Below are 26,092 nucleotides of genomic sequence, written 5' to 3' on the forward strand. Positions count from 1 at the left end.
AGCAGCATTAAATTACCTCAGGCTGCCAGTATTCTGCTATACTTTAAAGCAAATACCTAGTAAGATGCTACCCTAGTGATAAAAATAAAATAAATAATGCAGAAAAAACTCAACACAAAGCTTGGCAAGGAATAAGCTATTAGTAGATTTCAATGGAATAAATTAAAAACTGAACAAACGTGATTAGGTACTGGGAGAAATCTATGACTCCTGTAAGTATTCCCAACTTATTCACTGCCAATTTTTTTTTTTTTTTTTTTTTTTTAGTTCAGTTACTATGACTTTCTTAGAGGTGTTCTGAATACTGATTATTTCACCAATGCCTGTAAAATTGCTAACTTTTCATTAAGTGTTCACAGTATCTGAGAATACAAAACAACCAAAGTTATATCCATGACAAAATCAGAGATTTTGGTTAAAGTTAGTCCAAAAGATATTATTGCAGGTAAATAACATTTCAACCAGATTATTTTGAAGGTGCAAAATAACGTGCAGACCTATTATAGTATATACATACAGGGACTTTCAGCTGCAACTACTAGGCAGTCAGGACCAATAATTTTCAAAAAGTGTTCCATGGAACACTTGTTTAATGAAATGTTATAGATAGCTCTGTACATTTATGATTTCCTAGTTGATAAAAATGGGGAACACAGCATATCAAATACTGCCTTGGAATTTTAGAATGCACACACATTTATCATTTTAAATCTTCTTAACCCAGAGATTTATTACTTTATTGAGGTATGAACCAACTCCTTCTTTTTTCTTCACCAACCTCCTCACCCTGCCATAATTCCCATTGGCGTTTTTGAACTGAAAGAACACATTTTGAGAAACACTACACATTTGATTCAAAGGTTTCTTCATCAATTTCTATACTTTAAGGACTCCATCATGTTGGATTACTGAATGACCAGTGGATTATAATTCTGTTTTGGTGGTACAAAAAATACTATTGGGACATTGGTTGGTTTGTCATGATGACCTGGAGAATATTATCAATTCACTATGAAGAAACAGCTTTGGAGAATTTCAGAAACTTCAAGATGAACTCATTTCTACTCAAAGTTGAAGTGGGTTTTTGCAACTTTCCTCCTATTACAGCTGGTAATGTAATGTAAATATATTTTTGTGTGTTTATTTCTCAAATATCTCTTTTAACAGTGGAAAATCTACTGAACACTAATATGGCCTCCATTTAAAACTAAACTATCTAAACCAACTAAAGTTTGTTACTGTGCCCAAGACACTTTTATATAAAAATAATGCAAAATGCTAGCCAGAGCAATACTAACACATTGCTACAATTATGGATCAGTAAGAGGAAGGAGATTAGGGTTCTCAGTTACACAGACTTAAATGTTTTAGAGTCATAATGTAAGTTATATAAAATGAAAGAAATTCATTATTTAACTTTGTAATAGAAATTTGTTTCTATTAAAAACAGCAATCCTGTAATACTGTATAAATTTTGTACAACAGAAGACAATCATTTTCCTGAAGGGGGATCCATTTCCTTTCCAAGTTTACTAAAACTGATTAACTTATAATGTTTTTAAACTAGGTTTTATTAAGACTATATTCATCTGAAACCTCTAGTTTGCCAAAAGGACAGAAACAGATAAAATAAAAGTTCAAAAGGAGACCCATCCCCTAATCTATAGGTGCTAGTCTCAAAGTTAAATTATGTTTTTAAAGAGATGTTCTGAAATGGTGAGAAGAAAAGAAAGTATAGTGTTAGGAAAGTATAGTGTTCTGGAAAGATGCACTGTGCCTTGAACTCAGGAGGTCACTGGATTGATCAGGGTCAGTAGTGTACAAAAGACAAGGACTATTTCATCCCTATAAAATTTCACACATGAAGTCAAATGATTTATAAAAGATGGCATGCAAGGAGTAAAAGTTCTCAAACAACTTTTCAGTATCAAGCCTACAGCATTTTTAGAGCTGGTCAGATGTTGGAGAACAGCCAGTTGACACCAAGTTGCTTACTTACTATGCAACTCCTCCTCATCATCACTGGAAGAAGAAGAGCCAAGAGAAAAGAGAGTTTTAGATTTAAGGAGGAGTGGAGAGATGCTGATGGAGAAGGAGATCCGCCTTGCTGGCTGCATCTGCTGCTGAGCTGAGAAGTAGGTTAACAGAGAGACATTAGTGCATGCACAGATTATGCTAAGATAAAGTAAAAGGCATCTCTGATCCATGTGGAAACAGAATGTCAAAGACCTATGGGGTTTCAACAAAGGCTATCTAGGTAAACAATGTAATTAATGTACTTTTAAATTTCTATATATACAGAATTCTAATGCAGTTAAAAAAAACTTGCCCAATAAATATGTACTTGTTAAATTACAGAAACATGAAGTAAGCTATTTTTAATGGTCACCATTCATAGCTGGAGTTTTCTTCCTTAAAAGCTATAGGGAAAATTTCAAGTAGTGCCTAAAAAGTCACTGGGTATATATTTGGGCCAATATTTCACTTTTGACAACATTTGTGCCACAATTCCTCATCTGTGTTTAGCTTTCTTTTCCCCCACCCTAAATTTCATTTATCTCCACATTGTATGACAATGTGCATACAATATTCCAGTGATTAACATCTTTCTAATCTTTAAGACACATCTCTCCTTTCAGGGATAGACTCACTGACCTCATTGGTCTCCTACAGATGAAATACTCCCCAGGCAGTTGAAACTAAACAAGTATATGAAAGAAGTTAACTAATCTTTTCCTGCTCCTGCATTTGTGAGTGGTACCTAACATCTAAGAAGTTACTCAAAATAGAAAAGTAGGTACCATCTTTGAATCCTTACAGTACTCTTCCTCAGAATTCTTGACTTTGTCTTCTGGGTCTCTCCGAACCTCAACCTCTCCTCTCCCGTTACTGCCCTAAATCTGGCTCAGATGAATACTGTCAGGTGAATCCTGAAAAAGCCTTCTACTGATCCACTACCCTCTACTCAGACACTTCCACACATCAAATTCTTTTAGTTGCTCTACTGTTTTCTATTAGACTCATTTGTTAACTCTGTAGGTTGCAAATGTGGTCAGGAAAGAAACCGTAAGTTCATCCCTCTCCTACCACTATGTAGTTTGGGACACAGCAAAGAGTGTCCCAAATATGTAGTAATAAATAAATACAACAAAGTAATAAATAAATTTTCCTTAGCAGGCTCTAGGAATCTTAAGATTCCAAATGTAATCACACACACACACAAAAATGCCCTGTACCTACTGGTATGCAAGCCACTCCACACCCCAGATAAATGCTGAATGATGTCAGACTATTTGTTGTCTACAGTCACTGCAGGTAACAGAGACCAAAGAAATGTTGGCACAAATAAATGCAGAGTGGCTTTTTAGGCAGTCATAGTCTTGTGTAAAAACTAAAATTACTGTAATGTGTGTCCTTTTAAAATATTTCAAAATATGAAGCAAATTTTGGAAATGCAAATGAGCTGCCTTATTATCTATAATCAAGGAGGATATTCTCATGTTAAGAAATCATGGATTTGTTATTGTTATGAATATCTAAAAAATATCCCTAACATATATGAAAATCTTCAACATATATGGAAAGATGTAATGGTAACACAGTGATGTAAGTTTATAATATACTCAAAGCAAACAAACAAAATACACATATCTATGGTATACTATGCACATACATGTATATATCTACACAAACACACAAAGTCTTATAATTAAGACAAAAGATCAATAAAAAGCCAATTTATTGGATGAAATTTGTTCTTTCAGACATATTAATCAATGCTGCTTTCTCCAAATAGAACTAAGAAAATATATGTTTTTCAGTAAATTTCCATCCCACATTGCATAGTTAGAAATAGAGAACCAGTATAGAAAATGGAGATGAAATAATCTCATTAGCACTGATGCCTAACTTTTCAGAGGCTCACTCTTAATCTCTGGTCATATGGGTTATTTATCATTTTAGGCCTAGTAGAAATTATATATTAATGCCAGTGTTCAGTTCTCAAGATGGACTTCGCTTTTACAGTGTACAGCAAGCTATATAATTATAAGCCAGCACTCCCACCAAAACATACATGAGAAACTGGGCAAACACACACTAAGATATAAGAATGATCCCAAGGTTAAGTGTCATCTGTGAATACCCTTCTTGATGATGACAGTCCAAACAAATTGAAGGGGAAAATAAAATCATTAATAAGCACATTAGGTTAAATCATCTAGTGGGCATAATCTGCCTTTAACATTATCACTTCTAAGGTACTTAAAGAGTTCTGGGATACAATCAAGCAGTTTCTCTATTGTCTACAGCATCTTCTGGGTAGCAGCAATGAAAAGTACTAAAACAGTCTTGGAATGGAATAATCTATAATAAATGGATTATTCTGCATATGCAAATATGAAGTTTATTCTTAAATTCTATCAAGAAACCATTTAAGTTTGTCTGCTGGGAGACAAAAGCCCCAGGCATTCTCTCTCTGACTCAAGGAGAACAAATGCCATGAACACTTTTGCTGGAGTGGATTCCCTCAGGCAGTTCTCCTACTAATGCCTCAGGACAGAGCCAGCCCCTCAGCTATTCCCAGAAAAAAATGAGCCAGCAAAACATGTTCATCTTGTTATTTCAAGAAGGGAGCTTTTGCAGCTTTCCAGCCCTAAATAAGATGTCTACTTTCACCTTGGAAAATGATACAGAAATGTTTTGGTCACCCCCTTTAGTATTTTCTTCCACATCAATGGATTTTGAAACAGTTCCCACCTTAGAAAAAAAATTCTACAAGTTTATCTGTTTTTTTCTAACCTAGCAAATGACCCAACAAGACACTTTTGACAATACCTCAAAGGATATACATTTTCAAAACTGCTCAAATGTTAACAGCTGTGAAAAAATGTGGTAGAAGCAGTTAGTAATTTTTTGAGGAGGAGGAGACAGAGCACAGATAAAAGCTGAGAAGCAGTAAGGTAGGAATGACTTCATAGCACTCTGTTCCTAAACAAGCATGAATGCTCATTAAGACACAGCTACCTCTGAGACAATGTTCTTGTCTCTTAACACTGCTTAAATTCTGGTCAGAGAAAAATCACTCCTTGGCACTGTTGTGGTCACTGTGAACCACAATACTCCATAGAGATAACAAAAGCTTATTATATCATAGGAAATATGCTAAGGCTCTAAATAAATTCACATTTAAGTCATATCACATTATTATTCTTATTTAATAGCTGAAATGATTAGGAAGAGTTTCTGGAATAAGCTCCAAGTCTTGCAGCCATTAAGTGTGCTTACAATATAATATCAGGATATTTTAAATATCAAACTCTTCAGGCTTTAAAAATCAACTGTAGATTTAATGATGACACTTTCCACTAGGAAAACCATAAACAAAGACGAACCATGCAGAGTCTTCAAGACGTAGAAATGGAGGGAGCTCTGACTCTGCTGCAGATTATGAAATATCCAGTCACCCTGATGCTTAAGGTATACCATATAGATTTTAATAATATTAGTTTTATCTTCAACAGTCAGAATTTTACCATTTCCAAAAAGACTTATGGTCATATTTCTAGAAAAAGATAAGAAATAAAATTGGGAATTTTATAAACTGTATATGGGAAAAACTAAAATGAAGTAGTGATATAAACAGTGATTCATCTTCCAATTATAATATATGCCAATTTAGGGAAGTAAGAAATTAGTTATTCAAAACTAAATGAGGTGCATACTATAAATCAAAATGAGGGTACTATGTGCTAATGAAAGGATTAAAATCTTCCTTCAAACTCTACTCTTGACAATAGTCTACACTGGTTTAAGTAGTCAATAGGCTGGGTAGATAATTTCCCAGCAACAGGGGGGAAAAAAGCTATATATGCCAGAATCTGTAAAACAGTGTTTTCTGGGCGTTAGCCACATTATTTATAGTGTTTGAATAGCAACTGAAAACAGAGTAAAAAACCATATTGCTTTTGGAGGAAAAACAATAAAATAAAAGTATTTCATCCACAAGGAAACTGTGTGTCAGATATTATAGGAAAAAGATCTCTCTATGGAACATATTCTGTTGGAATTGGTTTTATCTGTCACTCAAGGAATAGGACTTCCACTGTGCCATAACACTTTCTGGTCACAGAAGGAAGGTGTACGGAGCTGAAAGTCTCAGAGTATTTTTCTGCATTTCTTTGGCTGTTGCACTCCAGCACTCTGGCTCATCAAATCCATTGAAACTATAATTTCCATTCTCTATTAGCAAAACCTCTAACTCAAAGTCAAGTCAAAGTAGAAAAGGAAAAGCTATTTGTGTCACAGTTTTGTGAAGTTATATCTGTATCTTTGAAAATATATTATCAGGGCTGGGGTTATGTGTGGCTCAGTGGTAGAGTGCTTGCCTAGCATGTGTGAGGTACTGGGTTCTATTCTCAGCACCATGTATAAATAAATGAATAAAATAAAGGTCCATCAACGTCTAAATAGTTTAAAAAAAAAGAAGAAAATTCATCATCATTAGGCATAGATTTGTATTTGAAATGCTAATCATGTGAAAATAAGGACAAATTTAACAGAATCATCCCTTTTGTCTTAATTCCTCTGTGGAAATTAAAAAGATTAGGCTTGCAGTAAGCCATGAAGTAAGAAAAAACATTCCACTGATATAGGGAAGCTGTTCTGGCTCCATTGTTTCCAACTGAGTTATAAAATTAGGAGACACTAAAAAAACAGCAGGGATACAAACAGCTTGTGTTTGCTCCTTTGCTTCAGCATCCAGAATACTTGGCCTTTCAGCAAAGAATGTTGTGCATCACACCCTCTTTGACTTAACCTTTATATCAAGATCTCATATTGCAATTACTCGTTTAAAAAATACATATATCTATCATCTATCTATCTATCTATCTTTTGGAGGAAGTGTTTTCAAACATGGTGCTTTTCTATGGCATTTATCCAGTTCAAATGTTTCTCAGCATCTTTTATCCACAAACACCCTGTGTTTATGGATACCATGACATCTCTATGTACCAACTCTACACATCAATGGGCATGACTCTGCATACAATTCCACTAGTGTTCCTCCTGGTACTGCTTCACTAAAACTGCATTTCGGTTAGTCTTTGCCCTTCATGAGCTTGACAGTTTTGATGTATTCAAGTCAGTTACTTGTTGAGGGTATCTCTACTGATCTTTATTAACTGAGGAATACTTTCAAATTAAAAGAGACTAAAGAGACATGGCCACTTAAAATTTGACATATGTTCCTGGATTAGGTCCTAGATGCAAAAACAGGTGAAAAAATTTTAAATACGAGTAAGGGATGCATATCAGATAACATAAATTTATCAGCTTTACATTTCCTGATTCAGATAACTGTTCCACAGTTACATAAAAGCACATCTTTGTTAGGAAATATACAATAGATTATTTAGAGGTAAAAAGAAAACATTGTGATACTCTCTCAGGTGTTTCAGGAAAAAAGAAACTTAAAGAGTGATAGAGACTGAAAAAAAAATGAGTATTATGGTAACATTTGGGAATTTTGGTGAAGAATTTATGAGGCTTCTTTGTACTGTTTTTGTAATGCTATGTGTGTGTAATGAGGGTCATTTGCATTTATTTTTCAAGTCTGAAAACAGAAAGTTAAGAAAACTGTCAGATTTACACCCAAGAATATAGTAAATTTAATGTATTAAGGAGATTTTTTTAAGTAGCAAAAAAAGGAAGATTCCAAACTCTGTTTCCTTGTCTGTTTAAGTGCTGAACCATTTATTCAGAGAAAGAAGCAAGCAAATTTTGGAAGTTAATGTTATAGGACCTTAAAGTAAGAAAGATGATAAGAAAGTGGATAAGATACAATATGTTTCATTTTTCAAACAGTAACAATACTTACTGTCCAATCCAGGATGGCTGATTGTCATTAAGGAGATGGATTTTGTCAATGGAGAAGAAATGGCTGATGTGCAATAATTAAATCCCCGTTGCTTAGGTCTGTGACATGTCTATAAAAAAAAAAGTAAAGAACAGGTACTAAATACACCTTCTAATACTTCTTGACAAGCACAGAATTTTTTTTTTTTTTTTTTTTAAAGAGAGAGAGAGAGAGAGAGAGAAAGAGAGAGAATTTTAATATTTATTCTTTAGTCCTCGGCGGACACAACATCCTTGCCTGCATGTGGTGCTGAGGATCGAACCCTGGGCCGCACACATGCCAGGCGAGCGCGCTACCGCCTGAGCCACATCCCCAGGCCGCAAGCACAGAATTTATGCTCAGACACAACCCTGTGAATTAAGGCAAATTAGAAGGGAGCTAAGAGCATTCTTCCTAGTTAGATAGACTTAGATTCTAGTCTGCCTATGTCACTTAGTAACTGCTTAACTCCTGAGAAGTTACTCAGGTTTTCTGAAGCAGAGATGAAGTAGTCATCCTTTATAGTGGTTTCAGATCTCTCAGAGCCTCAAATAATATCTCAAACTAAGTAAGTCCTTAATGAATATGTGCTAGATTCACAATTTGAAAAAAAATGATTACTCTGGAAATACCAAACAACATGTGGTACCTGTTCTTTGAAAACTATCTATAGAAATTCAGAATATTAGTAATATTACTTTGATTTTAAAGAGTTGAAAACTGAGATGGAAGTAAAAGTGTTTAAAGATCATAAACGAAACAGCAGAGAGTCTGGAAAGAACCTCAATCTCTTTCATTTCCTCTTCTAAGATAAGACTGATTCTACATGTACATGAGGGTGACTGAAATTCAGTAACTTAACTCCCTGAGTAAATTCACAGCAGCTTCAAGGCTATAAAATCCAACCAACTACAGAAATTCCTGCTCAACATCCCTGAAAGTTAGACAGTATCACGCTTCTGGTGATAAAGGGCTTCCTCCCATTTCTTTTGAGAGAGCTCATTCTGTTAACTAATGTTAATTATCATCAGTCTCTTCACTGTTTAATAGGATGAAATCTGTCTCCTTATGACTCACACATGTTGAAAGGGAAGCAATGAAAATCCATTACTAGCATGAAGCGACTCAATTGGGCCAGACTTCTGATTATTTAGAGCTTGTTCCGTGTGTAACCATGGAATCCTAGGCAAACAGTTGCTATGTTTCAAATACAACCATGAGGTCTAAAAAATGACCTCAGCAAAAGGCACAGACTTTCAACAGGAAGTTGGCTGCAGGCAATTTGTACAGATCAGAGAGATAGAAGCAGCTCAAATACCTGCTCTGAGGTTGCACACAAGATGAAAAATATGGGTAAGCATAGAGTTCCAGGAAGGATATACACAGCAAGACACTAAAATGCTGACTTTTACCTAGCATACTGACTTTATCTGAAGACTCAATCAGAAGGTCCATTTCAGAAAGACATCAGTGTAATTAACATCACAGATGACTCTGTCTTAAAAGGGTCTGTCAGATTCCTGAAAATATCAGTCTCAGAAAAGGTAGCATATAATATTAAGCAAACTAAAATAATCTCATTTCCTCATTAAAACCTGTCTAAAGAAATGGAAAGAGGCAGTAAGACCAACAGCTAGGAATTCTCAGTTTAATACACTACTCCGCAATAATTACACGTTATTAGGCAGGTCGCTTAAGTGGGCTCGAAGTTCTCGTGTTTATAAGATTTTGAGAGATGAATCTGAAGGGATTCACTGATTCCAAGTACTTGATTCTCGTTGCAAATCTACAATTTGGGCATTTTATCTGGCCTTGTAATTGAATTCCCAAAGATTCCTTCCATTTGAAATGCAATTATTTTTCATGCCTTATTTACCTTCATCATAGTTATACTTGATAGTCACCAAATAATTTTTATTATTTCCCCTCCTTTCTTTTGTCACCATCAGGCTGGATAAATCTAAACCACTTGCATCAATAAGCATATTCTCTACAGTCTTTTTTTTTTTTTTAACTTTTTCTTATGTGGTTGATAAAGGTAGAAACTTTTAAAAATTTTTTAAAAAGTGGAAAAATTCCTTTATATCTTCAATTTGATTTTCCTTAGGCCTAAATTCTCTTTATTCATCAGGCCTTAAAAAATCATAAATTCACTGCCAAGATAATCTTTCAGTATCAAATTTATATTTAGTCATGTCAATGCTAAATAGGATGAAATAAGGAATTAAATTTCTATACAAAAGCCCAGTAATCAAGTCAAACAACAGGTTGTTAATATTTATTTAAAAATGTTTCATTAAATTCCTATCTCAAACTATAGTCACCTATTCAAAGACACACACTTTACCTTTTGTATTATAAATGTTTCATTTGAAAGAATTAAGTGGTATTCCACATTCTTTCAGAAATTAACCCAGAGTCTCCTTGCCCAAGAGAAAAAAGGAGGACCGTGGGTAAGGTAGGATGTTACAAAAGCATATAATTCCAATTCTCAATTCAAAAACTCCTCTGCGGTCTGGAGATATAGTTCAGTTGGTAGAGTGCTTGCCTCACATGCACAAGGCCCTGGGTTCAATCCCCCACCTCAAAGAAAAAAACCAAATTACTCTTGGGTGTCAGAGGTGACAATGAGGGGCCTAATGTGACAAAAAAAAAAAAAAAGGATCAAGTCACTTGATTTAACTGACAAGGCCCATGACTTGATAAGACAGGACTATGGTCAAAGGAGTTTCAAGCATGTGCTAGCAGGGGAAATTAAGAGATGATTAGGTGGTGGCAAAGAGAGGGCAGGAGTGTCGATGTTCTGTAAAGAATTCTGGTAGTAACAGAAAGCAGAGGGAATCAATAGTCATCTCCTGGACAGTGTAGTAAAACAAAGTGTATTTTTTCTAGAAAGCACAAACTTGGGACATAATGTTTGAGAACTGGGAAATTTAGGAATGATATGTAACATACTTCAAGACTCACTGTATTACCAAAGTAGTAAGAGGAAGTAAAATTCAACTGAATATCCTCAATACTTTTCCATTTCTACCAAGTTGGCTTTGATAAAATATTTAAGTCTATGCAGATTAATGGTATTTCAAAATTAATACAAAGTACTAAAAACTTGCTTTGATACTATATTATTAATGGGCAAGTAAGCATAGCTACTAGCCTTATACTAACAGAGGTTTGCCTTCTGTTTCATAATATGAGCTCTTTTTTGGGGGGGGGCAAATAATATTTTTTTTTTCCCCAAATTAGCAATATATAGATACATTAGCCTTACCTGCTGATCAAATTGCCTATGTTCTCTCTGGTCTGACTCCAGATCCTCTTCTGAAAGTGACACCAAAGAGTCACCCCGTTCCTCCCCACTGAAAGAATGTCTGAGTTCTTTTGAGTCTGCAGAGTTTACTTCTATAGATGAAGATGGATTATTTCCAACACCAGTTCCTCCTGTCAAGCCTTCCAGACTGAAACTGAACACAGAGCACAGGAATTAATTCAATCTATTTGTATGTTATGGAATGGAAAGAGGACACAAAATCCCTTTAGTTTTATCTCCCTTGCTCATATAGTATTTCTGTGTCATCTACCAAAACTCTCTGTAAGGGCCTGTCACAATGAATGCCAGCTACCTTTGCCCCCAGAGGACCTGGAATGCTAAGAATACTACACATAGGTCTTTTTCACTTCGTTCAACTCATCTAAATATTAAACTAAACTCATTTTCTCACATTTTTCAATAGACCATATTTATCTTACTATCATTTTAAAAAAATTAATCAGTTGTAATTAATCTTTGCCAGACTCTATCTCTGTTACATGCCAAATTTCACAGAGAAAATATTAGTAACTTCCAGAAAGCAAAGTGGCCGGTTTCCATGTGTTGGGTACTTTTTATAACTTTACAATTACATTCTAGTTGACCTTTCCAACTTTACAGCTATACTTCCACTCAAGAAACCCTACTCTTACTCATGAGCATTACCATCTGTATTTGCCTGTCTAGATAATAACTGGTGACAGGCTTCCTGAGAATTGTTAGTTGCAGATACACAGACATTACACCTCACATTAAAGAAAAAATGTTAAAAAGCTACAGGGTCTTAAGAGTTCTTTTGTCTTGATACAAGTGAAAGAAAAAAAAAACAACAGGGTTTGGGATTTTAAATGGGATCCTTGGGATAAAGATTCTGTGGTTTGCAATTACAAACATTTTCTGTAATCAGGAAGCTACATACAGAGGGTTTAGTTATTTATCTTCCTTGGGTCTGCAAACTTGAATAATTCGCATTTGTTATAAATGCAGTGTGAACTTCTTTAAAATAAACAAGTTCTCAAAATATAGTTGTAGCTGACTAGGTCCTCAGTTAACAACCAGTTGGAACTATATCTGGAGGTGTACTGAAGCTATTTAGTTACCTCTGGTCTGGGAAAGCTGTACAGTTAAGTGTTACAATTAAGTTCATACATGCCAGACAAAAAGCCTTCTATCTGGCATTTTCTTTTTGGCTTCATAAATTACTTATTATGAACTAAAGTCATATGTCATGATTTTCTCTACTGGGTAAATTAAATAATAGGTTTTCCTCATTTTAATATGACAATAGAGATTATGACTAATTACAAGTAAATACATCTGTAAAACTCATTTTCAATACTAGGAATAAGAAGAAAGGAAACTTAGTTTTGTATTGTGAGTTATTGGGAAAGCCTGAGAAAACCAGATCTATGTTTTCCACAAAACTTAATACTAAAAATATTTTGGTAATTAAATTTGGCTGCTCATTTAAAAGAAAAATATGAAATGATGAGGAGTCTCTGAATTTGGAATCTGAAGAGACTGGTGGATTTAGAAGCATAACAGAAACCAGTGCATCTTAATAACTGTCTTGCTTCTCTCATTGTTTTCCTCATCTGAGAATGTGAACAGAACAAAACAAAGAGAGGCGTAGTATACTATACAGAGACAAGTCTATACAGAAAACACCATATCTACAGCTCTTGAGACAAACATGATACATCAGGATACATCACTGGGTTCTCCTTGGCCACACCCACCAACTGAGTTAGTGATGCCCAGAGCAGAGACAATGGAACACTATGCCCACAGACAAAGAAAGCTGCCCATATACATTCCAGCCACACAGAAGCCAGCTAGCTCCAAGCCAAAAGCCAGATGCCATATTTTATAGTTTCTCATTTGATGGCTGGACATACAATGATACTATACCTTCTATAATTAAAGTCAGCACTCAGGGCAGCAGAGTATTGCACACCAGAAGGACACCAGCTCATACTGGAGATGACATCAAAGGCAGAAACAGAAACGGAGGGAGAAAAAGGGAAACAAGTATAGAGTTATTAGGTTTAAAAAGAAAGGGTATAGTTAGAGACTGGTGGATTTATTTAATTATCAAAAAATTTAGGAATGTAACATTGAGAATTTAGAAAAAGGCTAGAATAACAGCCACAGAAACTTAAAATTGTTCAACTGATGTCCATCTATCTAGACAGTGTTTTTGAAAAGACTGAGCTCTTTACAGGATAATCAGTCCAATCTGAAATCCAAGAATTTTCTCAAGCGATCTCCTGGCAAAGGGCCTACCCCATTCCTGGCTTCCTCCTCGGACACTCTCAGAAGGGTGTTTCACCTCTACTATTGGGATGATTCCTCAATATACCACACTGCCCCCACAGCACTCTTACGAGGAGATCTAATCTAGGACTAAAAGGAACAGTGACAAACTGTGCTAGAGTGGGCTCACTGAGTCATCAGGTTTTTTTTTCAGTGTTTTCAGTAAGGGTCCAAATTAGACCAGACAATTCATAAATCTTGCATGATATTCAGTCTATATCACATCTTCAAAAGCTACTTATTAGGCTCACCTGCTAAAAATAAAGCATGTGATAATGGCCATATTCCCTTGGACTTTAACTGTAATAAAGGGATTTTTTTTTCCCCTTAGAATTCTATAGTACTGAGCTAGAAATTTATCTTTTAAATTTTAGTTAATATCCATTGTGCCCACAAGATTAAAGAAAAACATAAACAAAAAATAATAATTTGATCATCTACTTCCTTTCATTGACCTGGGGTTGGAAAGGCTAAATACATATAGCCAGCTGAAAAAATAACCAATTAAAAGTATCAGTTACTCTGTGAAGGAAACTGTATCAACATGTCAGGAATCCACCCTCCCAATTCCCCTAGCCTTTTCTTTGAAACAAAATTCTAGCGCTCTAAGTCAGAATTTTTGATTAACAGAAATTATCATTAAAATATATGTGGGGGGGCTGAGGCTGTAGCTCAGTGGTAGAGCACTTGCCTTGCACATGTGGGGCACTGGGGTCAATACTCAGCACCACATAAAAATAAATAAAGATATTGTATCCAGAGCTGGGGATGTGGCTCAAGCGGTAACACGCTCGCCTGGCATGCGCGGGGCACTGGGTTCCATCCTCACCACCACATAAAAATAAAGATTTTGTGTCCACCGAAAACTGAAAAATAAATATTAAAAAAATCTCTCTCTCTTAAAAAAAAAGATATTATATCTATCTACAACTAAAAAAGTATTTAAAATATGTGTGTGTCTGTGTGTGTGTATATGTGTCTGTCTATATGTGTGTGTGTATATATACATAGCTGAGACACATCTCTGATAAGCAGGATCAGAGTGACTTATAATTTATCTGGGTGGACAAAGCCAGCCTCAGCAACTTAGTGAGACCCTGTCCCAAAATAAAAAATAAAACAAAGGGCTGGAAAAGTGGCTCAGTGCTTAAGCACCCCTGGGTTCAATCCCTGGTTAACACCTCCCCAATTAAATGATATAAAAGAGTTTAAATCACATTAAAATTAATAATACAAAGCTCATAAGTGCAAAAGCAGAAAGCAGAAATACATAGCTGAGACACAACTCTGATAAGCAGGATCAGAGTGACTTATAATTTACCTGGGTAAACAGAAACAAGATATATTTTACAAACATATGTAAGACTCAGAAATACATTTTTGGAAGATATTAATTTTTAAATCTCTAAACTGTTAATAAATTGGGCCACTGTACCTAAATATCCAACTTACTGAAAAACTGATCATGGCAAATCAGTTAACTGAATATATGTTGCCAAATAATCATTCTTCAAAATGTCTTTCTACAGTTTAAAACATCTTACTCTCAGAACACGATAAGACTACAAAGACTTATCATGGAACATGGAAGACTGCAAAAAAATTTAAGACGAAGAACAATAGGGACCAAAAAAAAGATATAATAATATCTGCAAGGATCCACAGTAAACTGCAGATGGTCTATAATATCTGTCCCTTCCTTTTAGCAGAAAAATCATTTAATAATTATGGTATTTTTTGGACAACATCATAAATTCCTTAATTCCTCAAGTAAGAGGTATAATACTGAATGGTTCTTTTTTGGCTTTGAGATTTATAAGTTTGAGACTTTTAAAAAACAAACACTTCCTCTACTCTCCTGTTGGAATGTTTCAATTTTATAAACTTTAAATTATACATCATGTTCTTCCTAAAAAATAAAGTTTCACTAAGGGTAAAATTGTAACTGGGCTTATTTAAATCGATATGCTAACTGCCTCCAGTAACTTGCATCCTCCACCCTGTCATCAAGTGCACGTTTTAAAAAGTTCATAGTGAAGAGCTTCTAATACAGAGCCTGACAAAAACATTTCCAAAGATTTTAGAATACCTTTCATTGAAGAAGACATTTGAACAAGTTACTCCCGTGAAGGGCAATTTAATCAAAGACATGATCATTTAAGATTCATGATACGGTTTGAATTTAAGCTCAATTTTTGGCCTAAAATATGAATTAAAGGAAGGACTCACTTGAAAAAGATGAAGTAGGCAAATCACTATTTGCCTGAGTCCCAACACACTTAGCTGATAGATAAAAATATTTCTTTATAAATATCTCTCAATATGAGAACCTAATATTAACGGAATTGTATTTTCCAAATAATGGATGAACGACTTCTAAACTTTATTGTTATTTTAATTAGTAAAACAAATTGTAGCTTTTAGCAAATTTGAAGCACATCAGCACTTCTGTGATTAGAAGTAACTTAGCTTACAAATTACTTATTTTTTAGCTTCAAATTTTTATCCAACACAATAATTAAGGAATTCAAAGGCTTATGCCTCTTAATTGCTTTCTGAAATGACAACGTCAACAACAGAATGGAAACTGCCAACTGACCTAGTAATAAAGTCTTTCATCATATTATTAAAGAATGTGTTGAAAATATTTAGGACCTGTGTGTAAGCACATACATATTTCTGATTCTTCTTTTCTAGAGAGAAAGAGAAAGAAACGTATTCCCCCGGATCCATTATATAGGCACAACACAGAAAATACTTTGAATTCTCCAATAAAAGTTGGGTGAGACTCTATTACCAAAGTTATCTGAACCAAGAAGCACAAGATGAAAAATATATTTCAGATATTTTAAGAAAATAGGAAAAAAATTTAAAAAAATATTTCATATAGAACTGACATAAGCAATTAATAAGTACTGATATTTTATTTGCCTGAATTAGAAGTAATGTTATTTAAAAATAGACTGTTCAGGGGGCTGACGGGTATAGCTCAGTGGAAGAGCTCTTGCATAACATGCAAAAGGCCCTGGGTGTCATCCTTAACACTGAGGGGGGAGGAGGTGGGAAGAGGGACAAGAAATTGTCTAATTATGAATTAAGCAGGATGAAATGCTTGTTAGTATATGCTCAGAGGCGACATGGTTAGTCCATCAAGTTTGTGAACTCTGTACCTTCTCCTATGAATGGGAGGTCTCCTGACAACATCCCCAAGAACTCGCATTGAACTGAAAATGAATGATGGAAGAGGTCAGTGATGCAGGTGAAACAAAATGGGGTACAAATGCATGAAATAATCAGACACCACACTGGGAAAAGAGATAATCCCCAAAGATAAATAGCACAGGGAGTAAGAAAATGAAAGAATGTAGAATGAGAAAAATATCAGAACCAAAAAGGCCTGACAGATTCTGTGAAGGGCTACTTATCAAGATGACAACTTACTAAGTTTATTACATTATAAAAGTAAAGGGATCGGAAAAAATTGTCATTCAAAACTTTAAAAGGATTTTCCTTAAGACTTTAACATCCAGGTAACACTACATGCAGATAACACCAAAAGAACCAGTCAAACTATTAGAGTGATAATTAAAACCTAATTCTCATTCCATTATCTCCCAAAGTATTAAAAATAGTGGTGGTAGGTAATCCTTAGCACTAAATTAAAACAGGCAATTCATGACCTACAGGTTAAAAATATAAGCAACTTATGTTATAGGGTTCTAATCTTTGATCTTACGATCATCATGTAATCTTGGACATATCATCTAATATGAGCTTCAATTTCCTCATGTGCACTACATGATATACAGTAACATGGAGCTCTGAAATCAAATCATGATCCACAGTGGGTTATTAAAAAAATGTGTTTATATATAAAATTAACACTTATTCCTCGATGCTGTTTGCATCTAATACAAGGATGTCCTATCAAGAAATTCCCTTAGGCTGGGGTTGTGACTCAAGGGTATAGCACTTGCTTAGCATGTGTGAGGCACTGTGTTCAATTCTCAGTTCTGCAAATGAATAAACAAATAAGACAAAAAATTTTAAAAAATTAAAAAAAAAGAAAAAGAAAAAGGTCCATCAACAACTACAAAACATTAAAAAAAAAAAGTTCCTTGCTTCAGGGAGAAAATTCTAGCTGTAGGGATCATTCCCCATGTTCTCATATTTTCTACTATGTAAATGCTTTTGCAAAATACAGCTTGTTTAAAACTTGGAAGGAAAGCAGTAAGAAACTTATTTTTATATAACCTAGGATTTGTTTTTGTTTTGTTTTGGTACTGGGGATTGAACCCAAAGGTACTTTACCACATCTCCAGCCCTTTTTATTTTGAGGCAGATTCTCAAGACTGTTTCAGCTGAGTTGTTTAAACATTTAATCATCAGTCTCCTCTCTTAGCCTTGTCTCCTCATAAAGAAAGTAGAATAGGTATAGCCTGATAAATACTGGGTATGTGTTCTTGAATTCATAAAGGCAGCCAGTGTTTAGAAGCCAAATCCAACTTAACTTCTGTATTGGTTACTGCCAAACTGAAGGACTAAGATTGGGCCAAACTTGCAAAAATCCCCCAAAGTATATGACATGTGGTGAAATAACAATAAGGTTATAGTATTTCATGAGTCTTGTGCTCTCCTGTGGATTAAAAATTGATCATTTAGACTTCATCTAAACTTTCTGCATTAGAGACAGAAGGTTTAATTCTCAGGAATCACTCTAAAAAACTGAGATGTGTCAAGACTGTTAAGACTTCATGTTTATTTCTTAATTGAAAATTGATAAGAAAGTATTCCCTCTAGTATTTTCTTTTCTTCTTCTTCCTTTTGTTGGGGGTATCAGGAATTGAACCCAGGAGTGCTTAGCTACATCCCTGGCCTTTTTTAAAAAAAAATTCTTTTATTTTAAAACAAGGTCTCACTAAGTTGGTCAGGGCCTTGCTAAGTTGCTGAGGCTGGCTTTGATCTTGCAATCCTCCTGCACCATCATGCCACGCTCCAATATTTTTTTTTTTAAATATATTTTTTAATTGTAGATAGACACAATATCTTTATTTAATTTATGTGGTTTGATTTAATTTTTATTTAATTTTTGAGGATTGAACCCAGGGCCTCACAGGTGCTAGGCAAGTGCTCTACCACTGAGTCACAACCCCAGCCCCCATGCTCCAATATTTTCTAATTCACAAATTTCATTAACAAATCTGACAAGAATAAACATTATTATTTATTTAAAATTCACTAAATGACACATTTCACTTCATTATTACAAATATTCTGAAAGGCCAGTGTTTTGCAGATGAGAAAATTAAAGTTCAGAGTGGTCAAATGACTTGCCCAGGTTTCCTACATGTTAAATTTACGGAGCTGGTGTTTGAACACAGATCTTCCCGATTCAATAGCCCATGTTATTTCTTCAATACCATGATGTCTCCTAACATCTTTTACTGATAATATTACCGAATCAGAAACTTCTCAAACATAAGCAGACACTGAGACATTAAGTGAATGGGCTCTCATCTCACCTCCGGTGGTTCATTTCTGTATCACTGGCTGCATTCTTCCCAGGACCCCAACTGTGTCTCCGGAAAGGGGACAAAGAACGCATGGAGTTCCTCAGGACAGAGCAGTTTGCAGGTTCTTCAGTGATGCTGTCCATCTCCTCTTCTTCAATTTCCCCAGAGCCAGCAGGCTCACTCTCACCTTCTGGACCCTCAGCTCCCACCCCATGGCTGTAGAAGCCATCATGGCTTTGCTGGTCTCTAGATCTCTTCAACTTTGAAATCTGAGGGAGGGACACATCACTGCCGCGAGAAGAATGTCGATCCAGAGAAGCTGTGTCATCAGTAGAAGAACCAGATCTTGTAATATCACAGACCAATTGCTCTTCCTCGGGCTGTAATGGAGAGAAAATATATACAGTTGAAACTGGCAGGATAAACCAGAAGTCTCAGCACTCTAGAACAAGCCAATGGCTTCATAGTTGATCAAAGGTGGACAAGGTAAATAATTGCCTTAGAACAGACTTGTTGCTTTGTTTTTGTTTTTTAAAGCATTATTGCAATTGGCCTTCAGTATAGAAATGTTCTAGGTCTAGCTCCTTCTGTCATCTTACTAGTCGTACTAGACTACAAGTAATTCTTAGGTTTATTCTTTTAATGAATATGATCAACTGAAATGAGGGGAACCATTTGTCTCTAGACTTTCTGCTGCATGAAAAGTCTAATATGATATGAATTAAGAGTTAACTTTTTCAAAAGCTTTAAATGAAACAAAGCAACCTGTATGGCTACAAAAATAATGTAGTAAAGTTAAGATTCCAAAAGCAAGTACCTAAGTATTTTTAAGTGTCCTTTTGAAAAACACAGAATAGCTTCTGATCCCACCTTAACTCTGCCACCAATATCAAAACAGAAGAAAACTATTATTTCTTTTCATTTAACTTGGCTGAATAGTATGAAGCCAAAACAGTCAATCCTGGCAATGAGGTCTTTGAAAAAGTGACAATGATTTTTTTCCTGGCCAACCTATAGAGCATAATAGGAATTGGGCACATTTTAGGCATAGTTGCCCAATACACACTACTTCTTGATAAGTAAGATGAATTTCATGGCATACAAAAGGCCTTAAGACTGTTTTTAAGTTTTTAAGAGATGTATGGTCACATTGTCACTTACAAGTACTTCCTTAATATCTTTATTTTGAACTCTAACAGGGCAAGGAACAGGGAATAGAGAAAGGCATGCTGCGACACCTCCCCTTCAAGTATATTTCTAATTAGTCACTTAATTCAATGTTTTAATTAGAGTGAAGAAATATGTGGATCTTAGAGAAAGATTTTTTAAAGTATGAGAGCCAATGAGTCCTTTCAGCTTTGGAATAGAAAACAAACCCTGTACCTGAAGGATAGTCTTTTAAAAGGTTTAATTAATTATAAATACTCATGACCGAAAGCATACTACTTTATAAAAGCACCTTTGTACCTTTTTGGCTGGATCTCACCTACTGTTGACTACCCCTCTCAGTATACTTTGCTAGATTAATTCATTTTTATATAATGTGTAAAATGAGATTGAGAGGGAAGAGGGAAAACGCAATGGGATCACAGTACTTGTCAGGGAACCAGGGCCCAGGCTATTTAATGGACTCTCCCAGGTACAAGGCAGTGAGTGGCAGAATCAAGATTCAAATCAAAGTTGATTTCAACTCCAAACTGCCCTATTCCGTTATCTCGAGTATCTTTAAAGATTCTATAAGGACAAGATCTCTAAGTATCAGAAAAGTCCCCTCCCCTCACTGTATCAAACTACAAAATAAACTGCACTTCATCAAGTAAATTCTAAAATAATGATAAGTATTATTGTAAAATAAAATCACTGACAGTTCTTTTTAAGTTAATGAGGAAATGATGTGGCCATCCTAAAGGATTCCTATTCACAGAGACACTCTCCACAAATAAAGAAAATGGAAATGGTCATAAATGCCAACTATTGAAAACACTTCTAGAATGTCTTAGCTTTCTCACTACAGTGGGTTGAACGTGTCCTTCTCAAATATGTGTCCTTCTCAGAACGTGACCTTATTTGGAAATAGGGTCAAGATGAGATCACAGTGGAGTAGTGTGGGCCCTTGATCCAAGATGAAATGAAGGGGAAAGTGATATAGGAGAATTCCACATGAAGACTGAAATAAAGACTGAACAACCCACGGAATGCCACGGGCTGCCAAAAAGCTCCAGAGACTAGGAGATGCATGGAAAAGATTCTTTCTCAGAGGTTCTAGGGGGAAAGCAACTCAGCAGGCAGCATGATTTCAGGACAAGTAGCCTCTAAAACTGTGAAAAAATAAATTTGTTCGTTCAAGCCACCCAGATTTGGGGAGGGGGGATTGTTTTGTTTCAGTGAGTGCTAGGGATCAAACTCAGGATATCACATATGCCAGGCAAATGCTCTATCACTGAGATACATCCCTAATTATTGTAATTTTTAACAGCAGCACTAGGAAATTCATATATTCACTTAGTTCCCTAAATTTGTCATTCTCAAAATAATAGCAGGGGACAAGCAGAATGGGCATCAATAAGCAAAATGAGACAAGCCTGTTTTAAAACACACAAGAAGGGCTTCAAAGGCAACACAACCTCTGAGTTACTTTCCATTTACTATATATTCTTCTTATAGGTTAGCTCCTCCCAGTTTGGAAATGACTCATGACAGCAGAACAGGTGCTTCTTTACTTTGGCATCTACTCTCAGAAGGTTATTATCTTGAAAAAAATCACTTTGCATTTTGCTAATCTGAAACTCATAAAAAACAAACATCTTCCCTTTCCCAAAACATTAAAACAAAATGAGAAAATCTTCGATGGCCTGTTCATGTGTTTTAAAAAAAGAAGAGATCTGTCTAGAATTTATCCTCAATGTAGCCTTTTCCTCTGGTGTGTAGTATGACATTTTGAGGAATGACCAAGGAGTCTTTAACAGTAACTCTGATTTTTTTTTTCAGTCCTGCATTTCTGATAAAAGTAAGGTTCAGTGTAATATTCTCTCACCCATGTATTTTTATGTATTATCCAAAAAGGCAAAAGCAGAACAAGATTCTGAAACTAAAACTGAGTTCAATTGTTAAATACTAAGACAAATAGTTTTCTTCAATGCTAGACCAAATCTAAAGGACTCTTTACTTTCTCCACAATACTTTTACATGTTTTCAAGTGCTGTCCCAGCAACTCCATCATGTCTTTGTATGATCCCTGTAGAATAAAAATGGGTGGCAAACTGGAAATCATATCTAGACTATAGTCATGGTCTTGCTATAGCTAATCATCTTGACTATAGATACCACTTTTTCATGTTGTCTTGCCATCTAATAAGAAAGGGTTCAACAGATCTAACAGAGGTCAGATATTAATACGAGGCCTATTGAAAGGTAAGGTCCATTTAAATCATGGATGACACTGAAACTTTCTGTACATTTTCCAATTTTTTAAGAACAGAATTGCTTTCTAGTTCCTGAAACTATTTAGTGCTGAAGTTCTTAGAGCTATCCAATATAGACTAAAGAACTATTGCTTCCCCCATTCTTTCTGCCCCCTTACATACAAATACCGGGTTTGAGGGAATTATGTTTTTCCATTTATATGTTGGAAGGAAAGAAAATTTATGATTTCTGGCATTTAACATTCCATGTCTAAGATCCAAAGTTTCTGTTAAGGGTTCTTGGGTTATGTGTCAGTCTTTCTTAGGCAGATAATTTATCTTAAAAAAATGTCTGCTAATTAAATGACTTCCAGGGACTTAGGATATTACTCTTGTCTGAAGGAATGATGCCACAGGATCAGCTGATCCAAGATATCTAATTTATATGGAATTATAATTCAGTGGTATTTCTAGTGGTACATTCAGTAGATGGCCAAACATAATTCAGGTTTTCGTTCTTCCCCTAAGATACAGTTCGAAGGCAGGACACCAAACAAAGAAGGACAAAGAAACAGAGACATAGAAAGGGAGACTAAGAAAGATGGGTGGGTAACAGTTGTGTATGTATGTGAGAAGGAAAAACACTGGAGAAACTAAAGCTGTGTTTATATCTGAGATTGACACAAATCCTTCTTCCCTTGAGTTCTCACAATTGTTTTTCCTCCTGCATACAGGAGGGTTGGAATACACTAAAAAGTATCATCTTTACCATCAGGAAAAATCCTTAGGGCTTATCTAATCCTAAAAATCTGCAAAAGACATTAGGGTAGCAAAAGGCAAAGACAGATACTTCCAAAGAAAGGGCTCTCCAAGCAAGACAAAGACAAGAGTTTGCAGCTCTTTACAAACAGCAGCCTTAAATGGACAGCTTCAGGTAGAGGGACAGAAACCAAGCTATGAAGTAACGCAAGGACAATGTTCTGCTTAACTTGGGGTAAAATAAACTAGTTAAGATTTTAATTATAAAATAATTATATAGGTAAAATAAATGAAAAAGGTCAAAACAAAATAATGCTACTTGAATAAAGTCTTAGAAGCTATTACTATTCTTAAATAGTAATATAAAACCAAAAAATATGATGAACTTGAATAATAATTATTAGTTACTTATCACATGTCAGGTTTATGCTAAGCTATTTTGAAATATTACTCCTCTTAATCCTTATAACTATTTGAATAAATATTCTCATTCCCATTTTTAGTTGAGAAAACTGAGGATCAGTGAATTTAAATGACAAATTCAAGATTCTAACTTAGCTAGTCTCAGCCAAGAGCTAGATGCACTTTTTTTTTTTTTTTTTTTTAATAGCTCTTTAGGTGATTCTAGATGCAGCTGGGATTGAATCCTAGTGCTATCAACCTGTAGAGCTGTTACCAAAATGTTTAACATAAAACTGAGATGGATCTTACTGCTAAATGTAAAAGCTAAAAATATAAAACTTTTAAAGAAAAACATTAAAACTAAAGGCAGGAAAAAATAGAACAGGACACAAGATGTAATAACCAGAAAAAATTAACAAATCACATTTCATCAGAGGTAAAAACTTCACCTCACATCAACATCATTACAAAAGCAAATGGCAAGGCATACATAGAAAAAATTGCAAAACATAAGCCTAATAAAGGACCGATATCCAGGTTTACACATAGTACAATACATTTTTTTTTAAAATGGTCAAAAGATTTGAATAGACACTCCACAAAGGAAGATATGAAAGCTGTCAATGAACACAAGAAAATGTGTTTACAACACCACTAGTTGTCGAGGAAATGTAAGTCAAAAACCTTGAAGACATACTACTGCATGGATGCCAGAAATACTAAAACAATTATACATGTCAATAAGGATGTAGAACAACTGGAGTTCTCATACACCACTGGTGAGAGTGTAAAATGGTATAATCAATTTGGAAAATAATCTGTTTCTCATAAAACTGAACCTAACTGAACCTACACCTACATATAACATAACAATTCCACTTCTATGTATTCAGGCAAGAAACATAATATTATTATTATTTTCTTTAGTTGTAGACACGACATCTTTATTTATTTTTATGTTGTGCTGAGGTTTGAACCCAGTGCCCCACACAAGCAAGGCAAGCACTCTACCATTGAGCTGTAGCCCCAGTCCAAGAAATGACATTATTTAGACTGGATTTACGTTAAGTTCTGAAATATGGAAAACTAATACATGGGGTGGGGGGAGGGTCAGGGGAGTGCTGACTCTGAAGAGTTTAAATGGAGACTGTTTGTGAAGGAAAAAAAAGAAATTTTCCAAGGTGATCTTTATAGTTTATATATTTTGATATGGGCTTGGGTTAAAAAGTGAATGAATGTATTTATCAACAGTCACTGAATCCTCAAGATTGTACATTTCAGCCAGACACAGTGGCACATGCCTATAATCCCAGTGACTCCAGGGGCTGAGACAAGAGAATTGCAAATTCGAGGCCAGTCTCAACAAATTTAGTGAGACCCTCAGCAACTTAGTGAGACCTTGTCTTAAAATAAGAAATAAAAAGGGACTGGAGATTTAGTTCAGTGATAAAGTTGCCCCTATGTTCAATTCCCCAGTATAAAAAATAAAAATTTTTAAAAGATTGTATATTTCATTGTATATAAATTTTTACAAACAAAACAAAACCCAACTATAAACAAATGATGAATTCTAAGTATTCAGAGGTGAAGTGTACTGACATATTTTGAAATGCACCAAAGAATTTAGGTGGACTGGTGGGTAGATAGATGAATGAACAGAAATACTGCTATGTAAGGAAGTAAATGCAATAAAAAGTTAATTGTAGAATCTGAGAGATGGATATATTTGGTGTTCACTGAATGATTCTTTAACTTTTCTACATGTTTTTGTGTTTTGATAATGAAAAGTTGGGGGGGAAACGCCTCAACCAGAGTTAAACTATGTAAGTAAGATATATGAGTATAAAAATTATATGACTCATACACACAGAAATATGAAAACAGCTAAACACTTTATGTTTTATTACTATAACTGAAGGAATCAAGTTAATAGTGCCCAAACACTGGTCCTTTAATTGGTCCATTTATCTAATCACTCAATTAGTTAATATTATTTATTATGTTATATTCAAGGAGTCCTGCTATGTGCCTTGAAAAATCACAGCTCACATTTTAAACATCTAATACATACCACAATCACTTAACTCATTTATTTTATCTAATAATATTTTATCTAAGAATCTTAAGTATTAGATCAGAGTGGCCTAGATTATGCATATTTTATGATCACATTTTCTCAGCCAGTGCCAAAAAGAATTCCAGGATTTCTTCTCACTTTAAAAATGTAAAATTTATGCTACTGATATAAGGAATGGAAAGACTTTAATAACTCACAAATATTCATAAGAATAAACATGAAGCTCATAACACTCATTAGATAGTTCCATTTGCTGGGAGGCACACTCAATGGAAAGACAGGTTAAGGTGAACAGTTGATGAAGAACACTTCAGGCTGTTAAAAAGAGTGCTCTGTAAGACTACAGTCACATAAATGACTGCAGGAAGTGACCTAATGCACCACTCATGGTTCACAGAAAAGGATGTTGCAATATCT

At 34.9% G+C, this 26,092-nt stretch overlaps 1 protein-coding gene across 10 annotated transcripts in view; it reads right to left on the minus strand.

The window, feature by feature from the left end:
* Akap13 (A-kinase anchoring protein 13) overlaps nucleotides 1–26,092 on the minus strand; it is a 328,817-nt gene that overhangs the window by 60,597 nt on the left and 242,128 nt on the right. For 7 of the 10 annotated variants that reach the window (XM_076851388.2, XM_076851389.2, XM_076851386.2 and 4 more), the window contains exons 11-15: nucleotides 19,046–19,416; nucleotides 16,694–16,747; nucleotides 13,119–13,184; nucleotides 11,169–11,361; nucleotides 7,880–7,988 (exon numbers count right to left, since the gene is read on the minus strand). In XM_076851388.2, the coding sequence (XP_076707503.2) occupies nucleotides 7,880–7,988; nucleotides 11,169–11,361; nucleotides 13,119–13,184; nucleotides 16,694–16,747; nucleotides 19,046–19,416 (793 nt within the window). The remainder of the gene's footprint in view (nucleotides 1–7,879; nucleotides 7,989–11,168; nucleotides 11,362–13,118; nucleotides 13,185–16,693; nucleotides 16,748–19,045; nucleotides 19,417–26,092) is intronic. The other 3 variants (XM_076851393.2, XM_076851394.2, XM_076851391.2) reach the window with 2 other exon arrangements.

This window comes from Callospermophilus lateralis, chromosome 3 (genome assembly GCF_048772815.1).
Source record: "Callospermophilus lateralis isolate mCalLat2 chromosome 3, mCalLat2.hap1, whole genome shotgun sequence".
Classification (NCBI taxonomy): domain Eukaryota; kingdom Metazoa; phylum Chordata; class Mammalia; order Rodentia; family Sciuridae; genus Callospermophilus; species Callospermophilus lateralis.